At 49.2% G+C, this 19,090-nt stretch overlaps 1 protein-coding gene across 1 annotated transcript; it reads left to right on the top strand.

Moving 5' to 3' along the window:
- Window positions 1-2,581: 2,581 nt before the first annotated feature.
- Window positions 2,582-16,720, top strand: LDAF1 (lipid droplet assembly factor 1). The gene is made up of 5 exons (XM_081131753.1): window positions 2,582-2,682; window positions 4,447-4,645; window positions 9,597-9,765; window positions 11,511-11,646; window positions 15,897-16,720. The coding sequence occupies exons 2-5, from the start codon at window positions 4,550-4,552 to the stop codon at window positions 15,973-15,975; spliced, it is 480 nt and encodes a 159-aa protein (XP_080987879.1). The 5' UTR covers window positions 2,582-2,682; window positions 4,447-4,549; the 3' UTR covers window positions 15,976-16,720.
- Window positions 16,721-19,090: the final 2,370 nt, after the last annotated feature.

Below are 19,090 nucleotides of genomic sequence, written 5' to 3'. Positions count from 1 at the left end.
GGGATGACACAGAAAATGGAACCTTCCCAATGTTCTGAACGCTCTGTTCATAGGGCTGCCTCTCTGAGGTCACACACTGCAGCCCCCTGAAGAGTTCCCTGGTAGAAGAGGAGAGAAAGGGAAGCTAGAGAATAAAGAGGCAGCATTGGGATTCTGCTCAGCTTTGGGCTGTGGTTCCAGCTCCCCTAGCAATGGCCACTCTTCCTTTCCACCCAGCTGCTCCTCTTGGATCTTTGCCAGGAACACACCGAGTTCACTGGAAAAACGGAAGCAGAGTTATAAATTAAAACAGAGCACAGGGAGGAAGCACCCCCCGAAACAATATCCCCAGCAGCCTGAACTCTTCCCTCTCCTCCCCCCGGCTGCTTTAGCATTGGAGGTGGTGTAACCAGGCTGCTGCGTCTGTTGCTAAGGAAGGAGAGGCCTCTGCTGTGCCCAGATACAAGACTGGGCTTGACTTTGCTCAGTGTCCTGGTGTCTCCCTTTGCTGGAGGTTCAGCCGGGCAGCAGGAAACACAGTGACAGCGGGAAGATGAGAGGGTGTTTAGGAATGCAGAGGCGAATGGCATTAAAGGACTTAGCATTTGGGGTAAACAACAAAGAATTTTTTAGTATAAGTCTGTCCCATTCAACAGTTGAACATACTAATATTAAAAAGTTATGCTTACCTGAAATTGAAATTAAACTGGGTGTCCTATATTTTTATTTGCTAAATCTGGAAATACGGAGAAAAGAGGTCCACTAGGGTCTAGGTTGTCCCCATCTCGGTGGTGTGAACAGTTTAGGGTCTCTACCTATTGCTGGAAAATTTTCACACAGTCCTATTCAGAGCCCAGCGCTCCTGGCAGGTCTGTCCTGAGGCCTGAGGTAGCTGCTTAGCCAGGGTAAGTAACTGTAAAGACATAGAAAAGACTGCACATGGATTTGTTTCACTGACCCATCAAGTGATCATCAACAGCCACGTCCTGATGCTGTGGAGAGATGCTAAGATTCCAGTCATCAGGGAATAAATAATGTGTTGGAGGAGGCAGCTGACACACAAGGAAAAGCGAAGCCTGGCTGGCCCTCCAAAACTGGCAGAGGTGGGAGGAATTAGGGAATTCACAGAGGCACCCCTAGATGGCATCCTTGAACAAAAATCTCAATGAAAGCCCCAATTCAGCCTTCTGACACAACACCCACCAGGGAATAATGGTTGTAAAAAACCCTTTCCTGAGTGGGACACCCACCATTCTCCAGCCACCATTAGCTCCCGTTTTCTCGGCTGTTGTGGAGCTAGAGTGTGATCCCTTAGCTTATTATCATCATTATTATTCCAGCTTGTTTTTCTATCCACCAGCCTGATTACTTCTAGAAACACGAGTTGGTAGAAGTAATACCATCACATATTTTGGAGCCTATGTTTCAGCTAGGTGCTAAGTTCTTTACAGCCAGTCCTCACTGCAACCCTGTGGCTGCTTCCTCTTCGCCTAAAGTTATTTTCCAGGGTGCTATGGGCACAGGCCACAGAAGAGATGTAAATCAACATAGGTCCCAGGATGGAAAGTGCCTGAGAATCAACCATTCGCAGGCCAGCTCTCAGGTCTATCATTTTACAGATAAAGCTGAGGCTCAGAGAGGTCACTCACCCAAGGTCAGAGAGTGGGAGTCAGCCCTGGGAGCAGAGCCCAGGAGTGCCCCCCGCAGCCCATGGTCTTTACCAGTGTGCTCTATGGCAGTGGTTCTCAACCAGGGACGGTCGTGCCCCCCAGGGGACATTTGGCAATGCCTGGGGACATTCGTGGTTGTCTCAGCTAGGGGGAAGGGGAGTCCTAGTGGCATCTAGTGGGTCGAGGCCAGGGACGCTGCTCATCTTCCTGCAATGCGGGACAGGCCCCTCAGCACGGAACTTCCCAGCGCAGGGAGTCGCTGGCGCTGCCACTGAGCAGCCCCGCGGGAGGGCTGGGGAGGCCCGGCGGCGCGTGTCCTGGCCCTGCCCGGGACCCAGGACGTACTTGGCTTAGACTCTCATCTATGAAAAATGGAGATACTCATCCACTCTGCCTTTAAGACTCTCACTAGCTCATTACGCTCGCATTTGAGAATGTTAAAAGCCTTCCAGCTGAAATCCTACCTCACACACCCTGAGCTCGAGACGCTTCCAGAAGAGCTGCGTGTCCACCTGCCCCAGCGGTGGCCCGAGCGCTCTCGCGTCGCCAAAGGAGAGTGTATTAAGGGCAACTCTGTGAGCCAGCCCCCCCTCCTGTGAGCCTCTCGGGGCTCGTCCGGGTGGTTGCAAAAGGCTGGCGGTTGGGGGGCGCTACTGCGCTGCCAAAAGCCCTGAGCAGCCGCTCCGCGCGCCTTCGGCGGAACGCGCGGGGCGCAGGGCGGGGCGCAGGACCCCGCGCATGGCGCGGGGCGGGGAGTCGGGGCGGGGCCGGGGGCCTGGGGCGGGGCCTGGGGCCTGGGGCGGGGCCTGGGCGGGGCCGGGGGCGGGGGCCTGGGGCGGGGCCGGGCGGGGCCTGGGGCCTGGGGCGGGGCCTGGGGCGGGGCCTGGGCGGGGCCTGGGCGGGGCCTGGGCGGGGCCGGCGGGCAGCGGGCCCCCCCTCGCGGGCGCGGCGCGTCCCTTCCTCCCTCGGCTCCTCCCGCTTCCTCCGCTCCAGCTGCAGACGCGGGTAGCGCGGCCGCCGGGGCCGGGAGCAGGTGAGAGCTCGCAGCTCGGGCGCCGGGGTACCGGGTGCCCCGCTGGCCAGACCCCCTTGCGGGGCAGGGCGGGTGGCGGAGCGTGGGGCGGGGCCCGAGGAGGCCGTCGGGGCCCCCCGCCTGCACCCCCCAGTTGGGGAGTAAGTTGAGCGCCGTCCCCGAGGCCCGGCACCGGCCGCGGCGCGCACCCTCCGCGCTCAGGTCCCACACCCGCCGCTGCCCTGGGGGGCGGCTGCCACCCAGCTCGCCCGAGCCCCGCCCCGCCCCGCCCCGGGAAACCTGGGCGAGGAGCCTGCACTCGTCTTCTCGGGGTTCATGAAAACGGGTGCCCTCCTCGCCGGGTCCCTCTTCTCGCGCGAGGACCCCTCCCCGTCACTGCAGTTCCCAAATTCTTGACGGGGCACAGGACTCCCCGTCTCAGCCTCGCGGTCCTCTCGGCCCGCGCCCCCCCTTGGATTCTAGGGAACTGGGCGCCCGCCGCGGCCCCTCCGAGGCTGAGAGGCGGGAGGGGGGTGGGTCGGCCCGAGGCGCCCGCAGCCCCGCCCCCGGGGGACGGTTGCGCAGCAGCCTGCAGAGGGGGCGGGGACGGGGGCGGGGGCGGGGGGGCTGCCCTGGCCCCGGGCGGCCCAGCCCACGCCCGCCGGTCGGGCTCCCCAAACCGGTCCTGGTGGCCCTGAGTTTCCCAGGCCCCAGGAGACCAGCAAGGGGAGCTGGGCTTACTGCTGCTCGGGTAGAAATGAGACTAGAGGGGATGAGTGCTGGGAACATCCCAAACTCAAGATCCGTGCCAGCTGCAGTCTCAGACAGGGGGCGAGGAGGGGTTAGTCGTCCCCTATCCAGGGGGTTCCTGTTTCATAGAAGGGATTGTGGCAGAGGGTCTCTAGCTGAGATGTTTAAAATGTGCTTTAATTGTTACTAGACCCTATAATATTAATAGATACCCCTACACACACACACTCAATAAAAAGAAATATGGGAGATTGGGACCCTGCTGGAAATGCCAGGCTTCCGAGTCACAGAGTGTAACTGTGGCCAGGTCTACCCCTCTGACACCTTGTTAAGAGGCAGAGACTTAGGCACAAGTAAAGAGAATGACTTATGGCACAGTGAGGTGGGAGCCAGTGGTGTGGGTGGTAATACAGAAATTGGCCCTCATTACTGTTGTTTGAGAAAGGCTTTCTGGGGGAAAAAAAAAAAAAAAGGCATTGGGACTTGAAATAGTGTAGTCTGCTTTCTTGCTTCTACATTCTTTTCAGTATTTTGTCAGGCCAAAAAATAAACATAAGCTCTCAGACATACCATTAACATTTTGTTAGATGTCCTTCTAGACCTTTTACTATGGGACATGTACATAAAATATTTGTGTAACCATATGAAGTACTTACAATTTATTCTCATTTATGGACATATTTCCATGTCACTAAATACCTCTATTATTTTAATATACAACACTCCATTGTATGAATTCATTATTTAACCAATTTCCTACACTTAGCCTTTTTCCATTGTTTTGCTACTTATTATATGTTATAATCAGGGATGCACTGTGCACCTTTTTGGTGCATTTTGATAACCTGTTTATTTCCTTCATGCTTCTGGAAAATAAAGTGTTGGGTCAAGGTGTGTGCAATGTGAAATTTTGATAGATATCGCCAGGTTACCTCCATCTGCACGCCCACCATCGGTGCGTGAAGATAGTAGAAGCTCTTGCTGCGCCAGTTGGGTGAGACCACTAATGGTTTAAGAAACTTTTTTTTCCTCCAGTGACAACAAGAGACAGGGCAACATGAGAGATTCGTCTGCACCCTACACCGGAGAGCTTACTGGTTGAAGAATTAATCCCTGAGAGGCTGCAGTGTGTTGCAGCATGGCCAAAGAGGAGCCCCCGGGTGCCTCGAAGGACTTGCAGGAGTTGCAGAGGAAGCTGTCTTTGCTCATAGAATCTGTCCAGAATAACACAAAGGTCAGTTCCCACTCAGTGTGCGTAACAGAAAATCCCAAGGTAACATTAGCTTAAGCACCACAGAAAGCTATCCCTCAAGCAGGAAAAATGTGGAGGTGGGTCAGGAGTCTTTCTAGCTTACCACCCTGCCGTGTCTAAGTTGTGACCTTCAAACCCATTGTCCAGGCTGGCTAGCATCGGCCGTCATGTCTGTATTCCAGGCTACAGGATGGAGGAGAGGGGAAGGGAGACTTGCAAGCCACCCTGAGTTTCAGGAGACTTCCTGGAAGCCGCACATACAACACATCCAATTTCATCTCACAGACAAGAAATTCAGTCACATGACCACCCCTTGTGACAAATGCTGTTCTTTTTTAAATATGTTTTTATTGATTTCAGAGATGAAGGGGGAGAGAGAGAGATAGGAACATCAATGATGAGAGAGAATCATTGATTGGCTGCCTCCTGCATGCCCCCTACTGTCTCCTGCACACCCTTGAAACCCAGGCATGTGCCCTGACTGGAAACGGAACCTGTGACCTCCTGGTGTATGGGACAACGCTCAATCCACTGAGCCACACTGGCCGGGCCAAATGCAGTTCTTTAGCTGGATGTGGAGAGGCTACTCTTAGGCTGTGTCACAAATACCATGGTCTTTTTAATTTTGTTATTAATTTTTGCTTATCTGTTACCCTGAAAATGAGGGCACCAAAGTCTACATTAAGATTTGAGTTCCGTTTTCCATCAGTTCAGTTTTCTACCAGTGTCCAATAGAAATATGATGTGAGCCACATGTAATTTAAAGTTTTCTAGTGGCTGCCCTGGCCAGGGAGCTCAGTGGGTTGGAGTGTCATCCCATACACCGAAAGACTGTGGGTTCGATGCCTGGTCAGGGCACATACCTAGGTTGTGGGTTTGATCCCAAGTCTGGGTGCATATGGGAGGCAACCAGTAAATGTCTGTCTGTCTGTCTGTCTCTCTCAAATAAATAAATAAATAAACAAATCCTCAGGATAAAAAAAAGGGCCACATTTAAAAAGTAAAAGGAAACATATGAAATAAATTTCAATAATATATTTTATTTAATCTAACATACCCAAAGTATTATCATTTCAACATGTAATCATAAAAATTATTAATGTAAAAAGTTATTGAGATGGTTTACTTTTTTTTATACTAAGTCTTCGAAATCCAGTGTGCATTTTACACAGCATATTTTACTTTGAACTAGCCACTTTCCAGGGGTTCAGTAGCTATTCCATGGTGATGGGACTTGAGATAGTGTATTTCACTTTCCTGCATATTTATCTTTATAGCTTTCTTTTATATGCCTTTCAGCATTTTGTCAGAGAAAATAACAGCTCTCAGATACGGTATTATTAACATTTTGCTGTATGTCCTTCTATACTTTTTTCTGCACAATATACCCATAAAAATGCAGCTGTCTGGGTAACAACGCGAACTGTTTTGTGATCCTTTGGTAGTGGGTAGCACACTCCACTATGGTCCACTTTGCGATCTAGAGTAATACACTCGATAGAGATCTTTTCTGGACTTGTCCCAATGCCTCTGGCACTCTGTGGATTTAGACAGCAGTTTTCTAGTTAGCAGGCTGAGACTCTTGTTACTAAAGTTAGCTCAGTAAGGAAGTTCTTCAGGCTCATCTACCTTCTACGCTTGATTCTCTATGTTAGTTGTATCCTATAAAGTCACCTCCAACACTGAATTAGCAAATACTGAGCCGCTGCTCCTAGGGGAAATACAGGATTAGGAAATGGAAAACTTCTGGTCACAACATTTTCATCAGTGATAAATACATACCTGTTTTATGAATATTTCTGTTTAAAGAGACCTTATTTAATATGTATGGTTAACTCACTAGCACTGACCTCACAGCCAACTAAACCTTGACTCTTGCCTGAGTGAAACCCACCTAGCAGATTTTGTTTTCTCTGTAAGGCACATCACTGCCTTCTTACACATGGGTGCCACTGTCAATAGTGAAGTCACCAACAAAAACACACGTAAAAATTTGGGGGAAAAAGGTGGCACTAAATGGACCATGGAAAGGACAGTTGTTCAGAGAGTTGAAACTAGATGGCAGTGTCACCTGGCTTGACTACAGCTGGGAATGTGTGCGTCAGGTCACTCAGATTTTTTGCGGCTTTGTGCATGTTCACAAAAGCACCACAAGTATGTGTCAGTTTTAGTGAGCAGGCGATTCTGCAAATCCACAATTAATAGAGAATGACTGTATACTAATTGACTGAGCACTTACTATAGGCCAAACACTGGGTAGGTATTTGGTGTGTCTTAATATTTACATTCACCTTCTGAGGTCGGCGTTCAAGCACGTGAACTCTGGCTTCTTGGCATTCCTCCCTTTTCATCTCAGACCCTCAGCCATGGCCATTGGAGTAGATCTGGGCTAGATAACTTCCCGGTCAGCTGACTCCCGGAGCGATGGGACACATCAGTCGGCTTAGCCCTGATGTTCCTCAGAGAGCCCTAAGGTAGAGTGGTTTCTCTTAAAAATGTTTATTGAATTAATATTAATTGTAGGGCCCAGATTCAGAAGAGGCTGAGAAAAAGTAGATTCCTTAAGGACTGGAGGTAGCAGTCCTGCTTTCCTCCTCCTGGGTCCGCACCCAGGCTTCGTCGAGGTTTCTCCTGTCATCCCGCTTTCCAACCACATCTCCCCTTGCCTCTGTGCCACCAGCCTAGCCTTGGCTATCAGCATGGCTTGTCCGGTTTCCCACAAATCTTCCTAATGGCCTCTTGCACATGACTGCAGGCTCATCTTTCTTAAATTATTTTTTTCACTCTGTCACAGTCCTACACAAATGCCAGCAGTTTGCTTCCATTTTTTTTTTTTTCCTATTTTGGTTTTGTTTTGTTTTTTTACTTTCCTATGGAAGTGAGCTGTGTATATAACTTTAAAGTTTCTAGTAGTCACATTAAAAAGCATAAAAAGAAACAGGTGAAGTTAATTTTAATAATATATTTTATGTAGCCCAGTATATCCAAAACAACATAATTTCAACATGTAATCAATATTAAAAAAATCATTAATGAGATATTTTACATCTTTTTTTTTATATACTTAGAGCACTCGATTCAGATGCTAAGTTTTTGTTGGAAATACATGATCTCTATTCAGATTTCATAAAATTTTCAGTTGAAAATCTATTTGAGACATACCCAACTTATTTGAAATGTAATTAAAAACTTTCCAATGACTGAATCAAATTTCAATTTTTAAATATAAATTCAATTAAAAATCCAGTTCATCAGTCACACAAACCACATTTCAAGTGCCCAATAGCTACCATACTGGCATCCTGTGTTCCACCCTCACCTGCTCCGTGATAACTGTGGCTACTGGGGCTGTTGTTTATAAGAATCAGAAGAGACCAGCCTGTCAGAGGATGCCCAGGGGACTTACTAAGGATATATGTGGTCTGGAGCCTGAAAGCCGTCAAGACCTGAGACAACGCAAGGGGCCAGCCCCACTCCTACGGCCCTCTCGTGGTCTCGCCTCTTTTGCCTTCAGCCACCCTATTGGGAGAATCTTGCTGTGTTCTGATACTAGATTATCAAAGCTGGTAGTCAAGCCAGAGGTGATTCTTGGTACTGTTCCCTCTGCTTAGAGAAGCTGCATAGCCAAGTTCTTGGGAGTTTTTGTCGAAAGCAGCAGCTGGAGGCAGAGTAGCCAGTGGGCACTGTGCCCTCTGCATCTGTTTGGGAGAACGTGTTTGTCCTGCCGTGAGAGGTCTCCTCTGGAGGCAGTGCTGACGCTCCGAGCCCCGTGGCCGTGGCTTCCAGAGCCGCCTTTTCTAGTTAAGGAGAGTGAGCTCTGCACTTGGGTCACTGTCAGGTTTGAGCTGCCAAACCCTCCTGCCTTCCTGCCTGTCCTAGGCTCCCACCATTTGAATCACTTGGGTGGACAACTATTTCTAGAAGGCACATGTGTTTCGGGGTCATGGTGCTGTGATCATTGTAGCTTGAATTATGTCTTCATTTCAGCTGCTGGCCTGCAGGGCTCTAAGGAATGAGACACAGAAAGGACCAGTTTTTACTGGGAAAAGTTGTGGAATGATGGAACCTTTCAAGGGAGCGGGAGCTAGCATGTCAGGTCCGAGGAGAGAGCTGGCGTGGGGCCCAAGGAGAGAGGAAACCCATCCTTGCGGAGTCACCTAGGGCCAGCTCTGCATGAAAGCAGACCTCCGCTGAGCTGGACCACAACATCCTGAACCTGGTGAAGAAAGATGATCACTTATTAACGCAGCAGAAGCCTGCAGGAGCCGTCAGCCATGGCCCAGCTGTGGTATCCAGGTTGACGATGTAAAAGCACTTTTCCTGTCAGGTGGCAGTTGAAAGCATTTGACATTTGGAGTAAGAGGATTTAGCTTTGAATGCCTCGATTTTGCCCCTTGGAAGCTGCGTGACTCTAGGTGACTCATTTAATCCACTCTTTCTGAAACTTTAATGGGTGTACACATCACCAGGGGATCTTGTTAAAAAGTAGAATCTAATTCAGCAGGTCTGGGGGCAGGGCCCGAGATCCTGCATTTCTCACAAGCAGGTGATGCCCGGGTGGCTAGGACCTAACCTCTCTGCGCCTCTGGCCTCCGCTGTGAAACCTCAGCTGTGAAGTAGGAGGCAAACTGCATGGAAGCACATCTGTGCGTGCTCCAGCTGAGGGCGTCTGCCCAGGGCGGGTGTGGAGTGCTAAGTGGCAGAGCAGTGGCTGGGTCGTTCCTCCTTCCCCAAGACTTGAGTGGGTGGGGCCCTCAAACCTGCTGTTTGTTTGCAGTGGCCTGAAGTTGCGGATGTGATGACTCATGTCTTGGGAAGATTGTTATTGTGTTTGCTTCTTACTTAGGCGCCTTCCAGCTCTGACTGCTGGCTGTGCGGCCTGCAGCTGGGCATCCGCGTGCATTCAGTCCTGGCTCTTCCTTTCTGCCCGCAGGTGGCTGCCTTTATGAAGTCTCCGGCGGGCCAGTGCCTGGACGGCCACCCTTTCGTGGCCCTCGCCTTGCTGGTGTTCGTGGCACTGTCGGCCGTTCCTGTTGGCTCCTTCCTGCTCCTTGTGGTGCTTACCTCCCTGGCTGCTTTTGTGGGAGTCATGTTGCTGGAAGGTATGCTGCTTAGTTATCTGCCCTCTTGGAAAATGACTCAGTTGGGAGAACAGTACTTATTGGGCACCTGAAACTCTAGTCAAAGGTCCCTATTGTCAAAATCACATCGACCAGGGCAGCTTGTCAGATGAGTTAAAACATGGACTCTTGTGTCTGCATTAAAATTTCACCTCCGCTGCTGCAATTTTGGACAAGTTACTCACCCTCAGTGAGCCTCAGATTCCTCATTTGTAAGACAGGGATATAATAATACTGTCTCAAAGGGTTGTTGTAAGGATTGAAACTGACAGTTTCATTAACGATTTAGCACAATCCACGGCACAGAGGTGCATTTCCGTGAATGCTGACTATTACCATTAAACTGAGAGGCCACTGACGCCACAGCGAGTTATTGAGCACCTGCTGCCTGCCAGGTGCCTTGCTGGGTACCAGGTTCCCCCTTTACCTTTCCTCCTGAAGTTCCATTACCAACTCTCAACTTCTTCCTGTGTTGCTAAGTTAAAATTACCGAGAAATCAAATCTGTTTGGCTCAGTTTGCCTTTTCAAATCAGATCACAAACCACAACATATTGGCCAAAGAGATGGTTGCCATTGGGTCAGGTGATGCCTCTGGTCCGTCCTGTGGCTTCCCAGAGCTAAGCGCACCCAGAGTTGTTTACCTGCCCAGGGGACTGGACAAGGCAGTTTACACTTGGAGAAGGTGGGCATGGTAGGCGATAAGCCAAATACATTCTGGCAGAGTGGTCATTCAGTAAATATTGATGGGCAGGTGGGCAAATGAATGACTGGGGGGGGGGGAATGAATAAGTACTGCAACAAAAGTGGGTTTAGAGAGAAAGATGGGGTCCCCTTCATTTTGGTGGTATTATGCAGAGCTTTACAGAAGACAGAACTTTAAGATGCATGATAACTTTGTTTCCTTTGGGCAAGGAAGGGCTTTCTAGACAGGAGGAACAGCATGTGCAAAGCCTTTAGAACAGTGGGTCTCGAACTTGAGTGTGCATAAGTCTTGCTTTTTGAAAATGCTGGCTTCCAGGCCTCATCTGGAGATGAGGTCTGGGGTGTAGTCCATAAATCTGAATTTTTAACTAGGCTCCTGATGTGTTTGATTCTCAGACAGTGGTTATTGGCCACACTTCAGAAAACATTGAGCTAGGATTTTTTAAGTCTTTATGGAAAGGCAGCACATTATTTATATCCTATGGTTTCCTTCCTTTTTGGGGTACATTCCCAAAACTCTCATCATGGCTATGGGAATGGAGTCCTGGGCTCTCTGTCCACCCCCGAGGCAAGGGGAAGGATGTTTGCTGTACATCATTTGCCATGTTATTAGTTCTACATTGGAAAGAGGGAGTTTGTTATGAGGGAGGCCAGGGAAAGCTGGGCAGACAAAAACTACCACAGTCCATCACACACGTGGTAAGTCATTTAATTTCCGTGTCAGCACTTAGAGGTATTTATTATTTTGTCCCTTTAACAGATGAGTTAAACGAAAGCTCCACACGGCCCAAAATCACACCATGAAAGACTTAACTAGTATCAGACTCAGGCATGTCTGCTATGAAAGCCCATGCTCCCTCCACGGTAGCTGTCCCTGTTTTCTCCCCCACAGACCCCGTTTTATGAAAAACGTATATTCTCACTTAAGAAAATCTGAGTTAACTGTTGTTTTAAACACAGTGGTCCCAGGTCTGGCAGCTCCCAGCTGCTTTTGATGAATGTTGCTAACCAAGCTCTCCTCTAGGACTGGTCATCTCTGTGGGCGGCCTCTCACTGCTCTGTGTCCTCTGTGGCTTGGGCTTCGCATCGCTCGCCATCTCAGGGACCATTGTCATGTCCTATGTGGCGGTTTCCAGCCTCATCAACTGGTTTTCTCCCAGGTAAGTATTTGCCAATGTAATAATTGAATCTTTTCCACTTGTGGGGTTTTTACAAATACTGCCTAACCCCAGTCAGTTTCTAGAAGCAAAATTGTACACCGAGCGTGAGTCTGGTGTTTCGCGTCTCAGCACACCGAGCGTGAGTCTGGTGCTTCGTATCTCAGCACACCGAGCGTGAGTCTGGTGTTTCGTGTCTCAGCACAGCGAGCGTGAGTCTGGGGCTTTGTGTCTGAGCACAGCGAGCATGAGTCTGGTGTCTCGTGTCTGAGCACAGCGAGCGTGCGTCTGGTGTTTCGTGTCTCAGCACAGCAAGCGTGAGTCTTGGAGTTTGTTTCTATGGATGACTCCTGAGTGCCAGCTGCCTCCCTGGGGCCTTGGCCGAGGAACACTGACCTATTGTGTATTTAACTGCTGGAGGGACACCTAGTGCTGTGGTGGACTGACTGTCCTTAATGGGCCATTATCCTAAGGGGTTTTCAGAGGTGATTTTTTTTTTCAATCCTTGGATTTTGTCCTTTGTCCTTGTAGATTTTTGAATCTGGGTTCCAAGTGGAATGTGACCCTTGTGCTCCATTTAAGCTCTTGCTGAATTAATGGTGGGAGCTAGTACCCACTGAGCGCTTGCTCCGTGCCCGGGACTCTGTCGCAGACTCCTCGCCACCACCCTGGGAGGCAGGCGCTGGCCCCGTCCTGCAGCAGGGAGAAGCAGGCCAAGTCCCAAAGCACAGGGCGGCAGGGAGGGGCTCAAATCCAGCACAGTTAACTCCAAAGCCTCTTACCCAAGGTACAAAATGACTTTACCATGGGGGTCGGCAAACACTTTCTATAAGGGGCCAGACAGTAAATTTTTAGACTTTGCAGGCCTTGTGGTCTTTGTTGCCACCACTCAACTCTCATGCTGTGGTGTGAAAGCAACACAGACGTTAGGCAGATGAAAATGAGTGTCACTGTGTTCCAGTAAAACTTTATTTACACAAATAGGCAGTAAACTAAGTTTGCCCGAGGGCCATGGTGTGCCAGCCCTGCTCTAAGAGAACCGAGAGGCTGGATTTTGTTTTTCTACAGAAGAGCCCTTGCCCGGCCGGGCGTGGCTCAGCGGGTGAGCATCAACCTAGGATCCAGGAGATCGGGGTTCGATTCCCGGTCAGGGCACATGCCCAGGTTGTGCCTTGATCCCCAGTTGGGGGCGTGCAGGAGGCAGCCGATCAATGACTCTCTCATCATTGATGTTTCCATCTCTCTCTCTCCCTTCTCTCTGAAATCAATAAAGATATTAAAAAAGAAGAAAAGAAAAAGAAGAGCCCTTGAGCATAGGTGATATCCCTGGAGTAGCACTTGGCTTCTCATAAATTGTTTTGATCACTGTGGTCTTAGAGGAGATAAGAGGGGCCATGTTGGTCTGTTTGGCTCGTCGAGGCTGATGCGTCTGAGTCCGGGGCCCTCCCTGCCGCAGCCGGCTCTGCTGTACCCGAGGCAGCAGCAAAACTTAGACATCGAAAAGGACGGTCAGGGTTTGTCCTTGGTCTTCTTTTCCTCCCCTTTTGCTCCCAGACAAGGTGCTCCAACCCATTGTTTTCTTGATGGCGGCAGTTCTCAGCCTTGTTCCCAGGTCCCATTTTACCTCCTTAAACATGATGAGTCTCGCCCTGGCCGGTTGGGCTCAGTGGTTAGAGCGCCGGCCTGTGGACTGAAGGGTCCCGCTTTGATGCCGGCCAAGGGCACCCACCTCGGTTCCAGGCTCCATCCCTGGCCCCTGTCGGGCGAGTGCGGGAGGCAGCCCATCAGTGTGTCTCTCTCACATCGATGTTTCTCTCTCTCTCTCTCTCTCTCTCTCTCTCTCTCTCTTTCTCCTTCCACTCTCTCTGCAAAGCAATGGAAAGAATATCCTCAGGTGATGATTTAAAAAAAAAGATGAGTCAGAGAGCTTTTGTTTATGTGGTTTCATTATATCCACATGGAAATCATAACAAATCTAAAAAATACGCATTTAAAAAGGACAGTATTACCTGTTGAGATCAAGAACATGTTTTTATGAAAAGTGACTGTTTCCAACACAAAATGAAGGGAGCCAGCGGCCTCGTTCCGCATTTTGCGGAGACCTTGGCCGGCTGCCTTGGGCGCGGGCGGGCGCTCGCTCGGGCACCGCGCTCATCCCGTGGGTGTTACCCGGCTGAAGTGTTCGGAGGTGACCCCGCCTCTCAAATGTGTGGCTGGAAAGACAGGAGATGCTTTTCAGACGGCTAGGGATGGTCTTTGACAGCACCAACACTCAATAAATGGCAGCTTCTTAACGGTTAAACTGAAAGGGGAACTTTTTGTGCATTGACCCCTCATTTAAAGTCATCGGTAGGTCCTGAGACTGAGCAGAAGGGTGAACGAAACCAGTTTCCACGGGTGATTATGTAACCGCGTTGCGCTCCCCTGGCATCTCGTCAGTGCTGTACCAAAAAGGCGTGATTCGATGCCCTGCCGTACTTTGTTATATTAAAATCCACTGGTCTATCTTGTACTTTCAGTAGACTTTTTTTAACCATGCAGGATTTTGTAACTTCATGCACTGGTCATTGGAGAATATTGGTTCATTGGGTCACGCTGCTCTTCCAAATATACTGTGGAAAACTCCAGAATGAGAGTGAAAAAGACATGTCGTGTGTTATATGTTATTATGAAGATAGTTTTCACCTGAAAACCTTTGCACTACTGAATTCTTCAAAACTCAAGAGACAGATAACTCTCTTGTTAAATGGTCCAAAGCATAGGGGAAAAAGAGGAACTATCCACTTCATTCCATGATGCAAATGGAATTTTGACCCTAAAACAGAAAATAACACAACTAAAATTTTTTTAAAAAGAAACAAGGAAGCAGAACTATAGGGCGTTCTTATGGAAACTGACTAAGCAATCTGTGTAGATAAACTAGCCTTTGAGAAGGAGAGACCATGCTGCTTGGCCGGGCATCAGCAAGACCTCAGGGCCTGCAGCTGGGGATCGTGGGGAGCCAGGGAAACCTGTGTCTGTGTAGAGCCACCACATCACCTCACGTACGTCACACTTAGTCCCCCAAAGCAACCAGAGCGTGTCTAGCCTCAGGTAGGGATGCTTTGGCTGCCAAGTAATGAAAAATCGAAGCAGATTCCAGCTTAAACCAATAGGAGTTTATTTTTATGGCATAACAAATGTGGTGCCATCAACACACTGCCTTCCTGTGTTGCTGTCTGGAGCCAATTGGTTTGGCACCTCGTAGCCACAGGGGAGATGCTGCAGCTCTGGCTGCACCCACTGCATTCAAGGCGAATAAAAATGAGTGTGCACTCAGCGAGGAGCCTGGCCCTGTCTGTCAAGGAATTGAAATTTTTCCCAGGACCTCTCCCCACCCTCCCCCAACCAACCTCCTTGGCTAGAGTTTTGTCAGATGGATGCTCTGGGTGCCGAGCTCTGGTGTGCGACAGTGGGTGTCGGTGTTGGCAAGACCCCTGGGAATTCTAAGATAATCCATAGATCCAGTTACGTTAATATCAACAGCACCACCTGCCCTCCACTTCCCTCTGAAACTTGCCGTCACAGGGACTGAAAAAGACTTACCTGTTTCTCTCCCCCCACCACCTCCCTGTTGTTGAAGTCATCAAGAAATAGTCAATTAGTTGGAATCTGAAGATATGGGTCTGAATCCCAGCTCTGCCATTTTTTAGCGGTGTGATCTTGAGCAAGCTGTTTAACTTCTCTGTTCTCAGTTTTCTTTTTCTTTCTTTATTTTTTAATTTATTGATGAGAGAGAGAGAGAAAAACACACAGAGAAACATCGATCTGTTGTTCCACTTATTTGTGCTTCACTGGCTGATTCTTGTATGTGCCCTGATGGGAGATGGAACCCACAACCTTGGTGTATCGGGAGGACACTCAAACCGACTGAGCTCCCTGGCCAGGGCTCAGGTTTTTTTATTGGTAAAATAGGGCTACTCCTTGCTCTACCTCTCTCCCTGGATTGTGAGAACACGGACAACAATCGGGGAAGGCACGATATCCAAATAAGACAAGGGAAAGGGGCTCTCACCCCTACGTCCATCTCAGTCCCTTTAGCCTCCCATGCCCTCAGTTTCCTCACCTGTAAAATTGGTATAGCCCGCAATCTGTACAGCTACAAGCAGCTAAAAATAAACTAACAGAGAAGGTCACCTGTCAGCTGTGTGCACTCTCAGCACTGCTCTTTAAAGAGGCCCTGGAGCTAACCACTTCCTCTTGTTATCAAACAGGCCTCTGGCCCAGCACTCCAGCGGCGACTGCCCGCTGGCTATGAAGCCTGCAGGCGTGGAGGGCCTCTACCAAGAATGACCTGACGGACGGAGCATTTTTCCAGTCGTCTCTGGAAGGTTGTTGGACCATACCTGCCCCTTGGGATTGTGGCTCGGAGGGCGCTATGACTAGTCAGGCACTACTTGGATGTGTCCTCTGCATTTTCACTTGTTCGTAGGATCCTGCAGCAGCCACTTGCAAACTACCCGCCCCTCACCCCTTCTCCCCAGTGATGCAGACTTGACCTTGGCAGGGTCCTCAGCCTCGAGCCTGGCCACGTGACCCCAGGGTCGACTTGACCCAAGGATCTTGTCAAGGGCCCAATTTGAGGCAATCATGGATTGTTTTTCTTTCTTTTTTTTTTTCTTCTTTTTTTAAGAAATGAGAATGCTGTTTATTTCTCCATTCATTTGAAACAAGAGTGAGGGTAGGAAATATCTAAAACATAACAAGCCCTTCTGTTTTATTAGCTTTTTATCAGAAAGAACATCAACATTGGACAATAACGGACTCTCAAAGTTGGAAAACAGTCCAAACTTAATTTTATAGTCAAGAGCATTTTTTAAAAAGTCTAAAGGAATAGCATCCACTTTGGAGCACTGTTAAGTGCTTTTACTCTTTGCACTTGATACTTTTGTATTGTTTTAAAGGACTGTTAAGCCGTTTCTTTAAAAAGTTCTATGAAAATGCTGAAGGGCTACAGAAATTTTAAAATCCTATGGGATTTCTACTTCAGTGCTTTATGTGCTGTGGCATTTTAGTCAATAAATATTTGTTTAGATGAGCTTTTTGTTTCACTCTTCATTTCTGTCCTCTCTAGGCATCAGACCCCCTTGTTCTTTCTGTCGATTTCGTGGCAGATCCTGAGTAAAAGGGCTTTTTCAGTTACTAGTGGTAGACACTCAATTCAAAGTGGCTTAAAAAACAGGGTTGCGGGACAGGGATTCATTTCACTCAACTAAAAAGCCAGAGGGTAGGCCTTCAGGCACTGCTGGATCCAGGGGCTCAAGCGGTGTCATTAGGCATCGCTCCCTTCGTGTCTCAGCACTGCTTTTCCTGGTGTGAGCTGCTCTTTCGGGCAGGCCCTCCCTGGGTGGACATCAGCAGTTCTAGTCTCACATCAGCCTTCTAGTTAGCACTTTGTACTGGACAAGGAAGCCGCTCTTTTCCAATAGTACGTACAGATCTTGTGGGTTTGGCTCTGAGTAGACAGACTTGAGTCATGTGAGCAACCCTGGACCAATCTCAGCTACCAGGGGGATGGAATATGCTGATAGGGCCGGGCTGGGGCATGCCCTTCAGGAACCAGGGGAGAGTGAGGTCAGCTCCACTGTTCCACACAGGGTGGGGGGACTGGGGTGCAGAGGGATGGGAGGAGACTCACAAAGGAATATCAGAAGAAAAGGAAATGTTAGGCAAACAAAAATAAATGTGGGCTACTTGCCATAGTAGGGCATAAAGGCCTGAATTTGGAAACTCTTAGCATACCGTGACAGCCATATCTGTCACTAAAAGTGCCTTCACCTCTCCCAGAGAAGAACTGCCTATTCCTGCCTGAACACGGGTATTAGTATTACCAGGTAGTGTTTACTGAATGTTTGTTTCCTCCATGCCAGTGTCTGCTATCGTGTGTCAGGCTCTCCACTCCTGGGCTCTGAGGTTTCAGTGACGCAGAATGAAAAGGTCCCTGGCCTCCTGGAGTTTACTTTCTAATGTGGGAGTCACATAACAGGTGTATCACTTCTCTGTTGTTACATGACAATTTACCACAAACCACGGACTTGGAAGAACACATGATCTCACTTTTCTGTGTTAGGAGACCTGACACGGCTTTGCTGGGTCCCCATGGGCTGGGTTGTCATTTGGACTCACCTGGGGAAGGGTCTACACCCAAGCCCACATGGTCGTTGGCAACATCCAGTTCCTGCAGGCTGTGAGGCTGTGAGGCTGAGGCCCATGGTCCCTCTCACGTGGCCACGCACACGTGCTGGCTGGCTTCTTCAAAGCCACCGAGGCGGTCTCTTAGAAAGACGATGTCACGTTCTTGTGATGTGTGATCACGTCCATCCTGTCACTTTTACCGTATTCTATGGCTTAGAAGCAATCACAGGTCCCACCCTCATTCAGAAGGAGGGGATCCCACTGGGCATGCATACCACGGGGGAGGGTGGGGGGGTCATGGGCTCCACCTTAGACACTACCTGCTGCAAGTGAAGAAAATACTAGATTGTGGTAAGTTCACTGAAGGAAGTAAAAGGGTAATAAATAACCAGGGGAGGCCTCGTTTGCCATAATGACCAAGGAGTTCTTCCCACTGAACCAAAGAATGAGAAGTTGCCACCATGCCAAGACCTGGGGGACAGTGTTCCCAGCAGAGGACACAGCAATGCAAAGGCAGAGACTGGGAGGCGCTTACTGCATTTAAGAAAAAGAAATGGTGTCAGTGTGGCTGGGCCTGGTGAGCAAACAGTAAATGGGGAAGGGAGGAGCCCATTATGCAGGGCCTCACAGAGCAAGAACTTCATAGCAAAGAGCAAAGGGAAGACAGTGAAGGATCTTACACCTTACGTCAAGAACGGCATAGTCACACTCCGATTTTTAAAGATCACTCCATGGCCACTGGGCTGGGAGAAGAAGGTGGGTAGGAGTTCCGGGAGCCCAGAGCAGAGGATGGCTGTGTCTTACAGTGGGCTGGACGTCCTGAGCCCCTCCTCACTCGGAGCCTGCGGCATTTGGTGATGGGTCGCATGTGGGTGGTGAAGGGGAGGGGACACCAGGATGCTACCTAAATCTGTAACTTGAGCCAGTGGGTAGGCAGTGACACCGTTTTCTGAGGTGGGGGCTGCGTGAAAATTCAAAGTCTGTTCATATTAAGCCAGATATCCTCTCTGACACCAAGGGGATGTGTCGGGGGAGAGGTGGCTTAGAGTAGGTGTGGGCTGGGGATGCAAGATTTGGGAGTATTTTCAAGATTTGGGAGTGCTGAGAGCTTTACCCAGCCTTCTTATGGAATGCTCTCCTGAGAGTAGCCAAGGGATCATTTTATTTATTTTTATTTTAAAAGTTAAAAAAAAACCACTTTATTGACATACAAAAAGTATACATAATGCATGTAACCTGGTGAGTTTGGAGAGAAGCATAGAACAGAAATATT

Source organism: Miniopterus schreibersii (assembly GCF_964146895.1).
Source record: "Miniopterus schreibersii genome assembly, chromosome: 3".
NCBI lineage: Eukaryota > Metazoa > Chordata > Mammalia > Chiroptera > Miniopteridae > Miniopterus > Miniopterus schreibersii.
The sequence above is the reverse complement of the archived record's forward strand: the minus strand, read 5'-3'. Positions and strand labels throughout refer to the sequence as shown.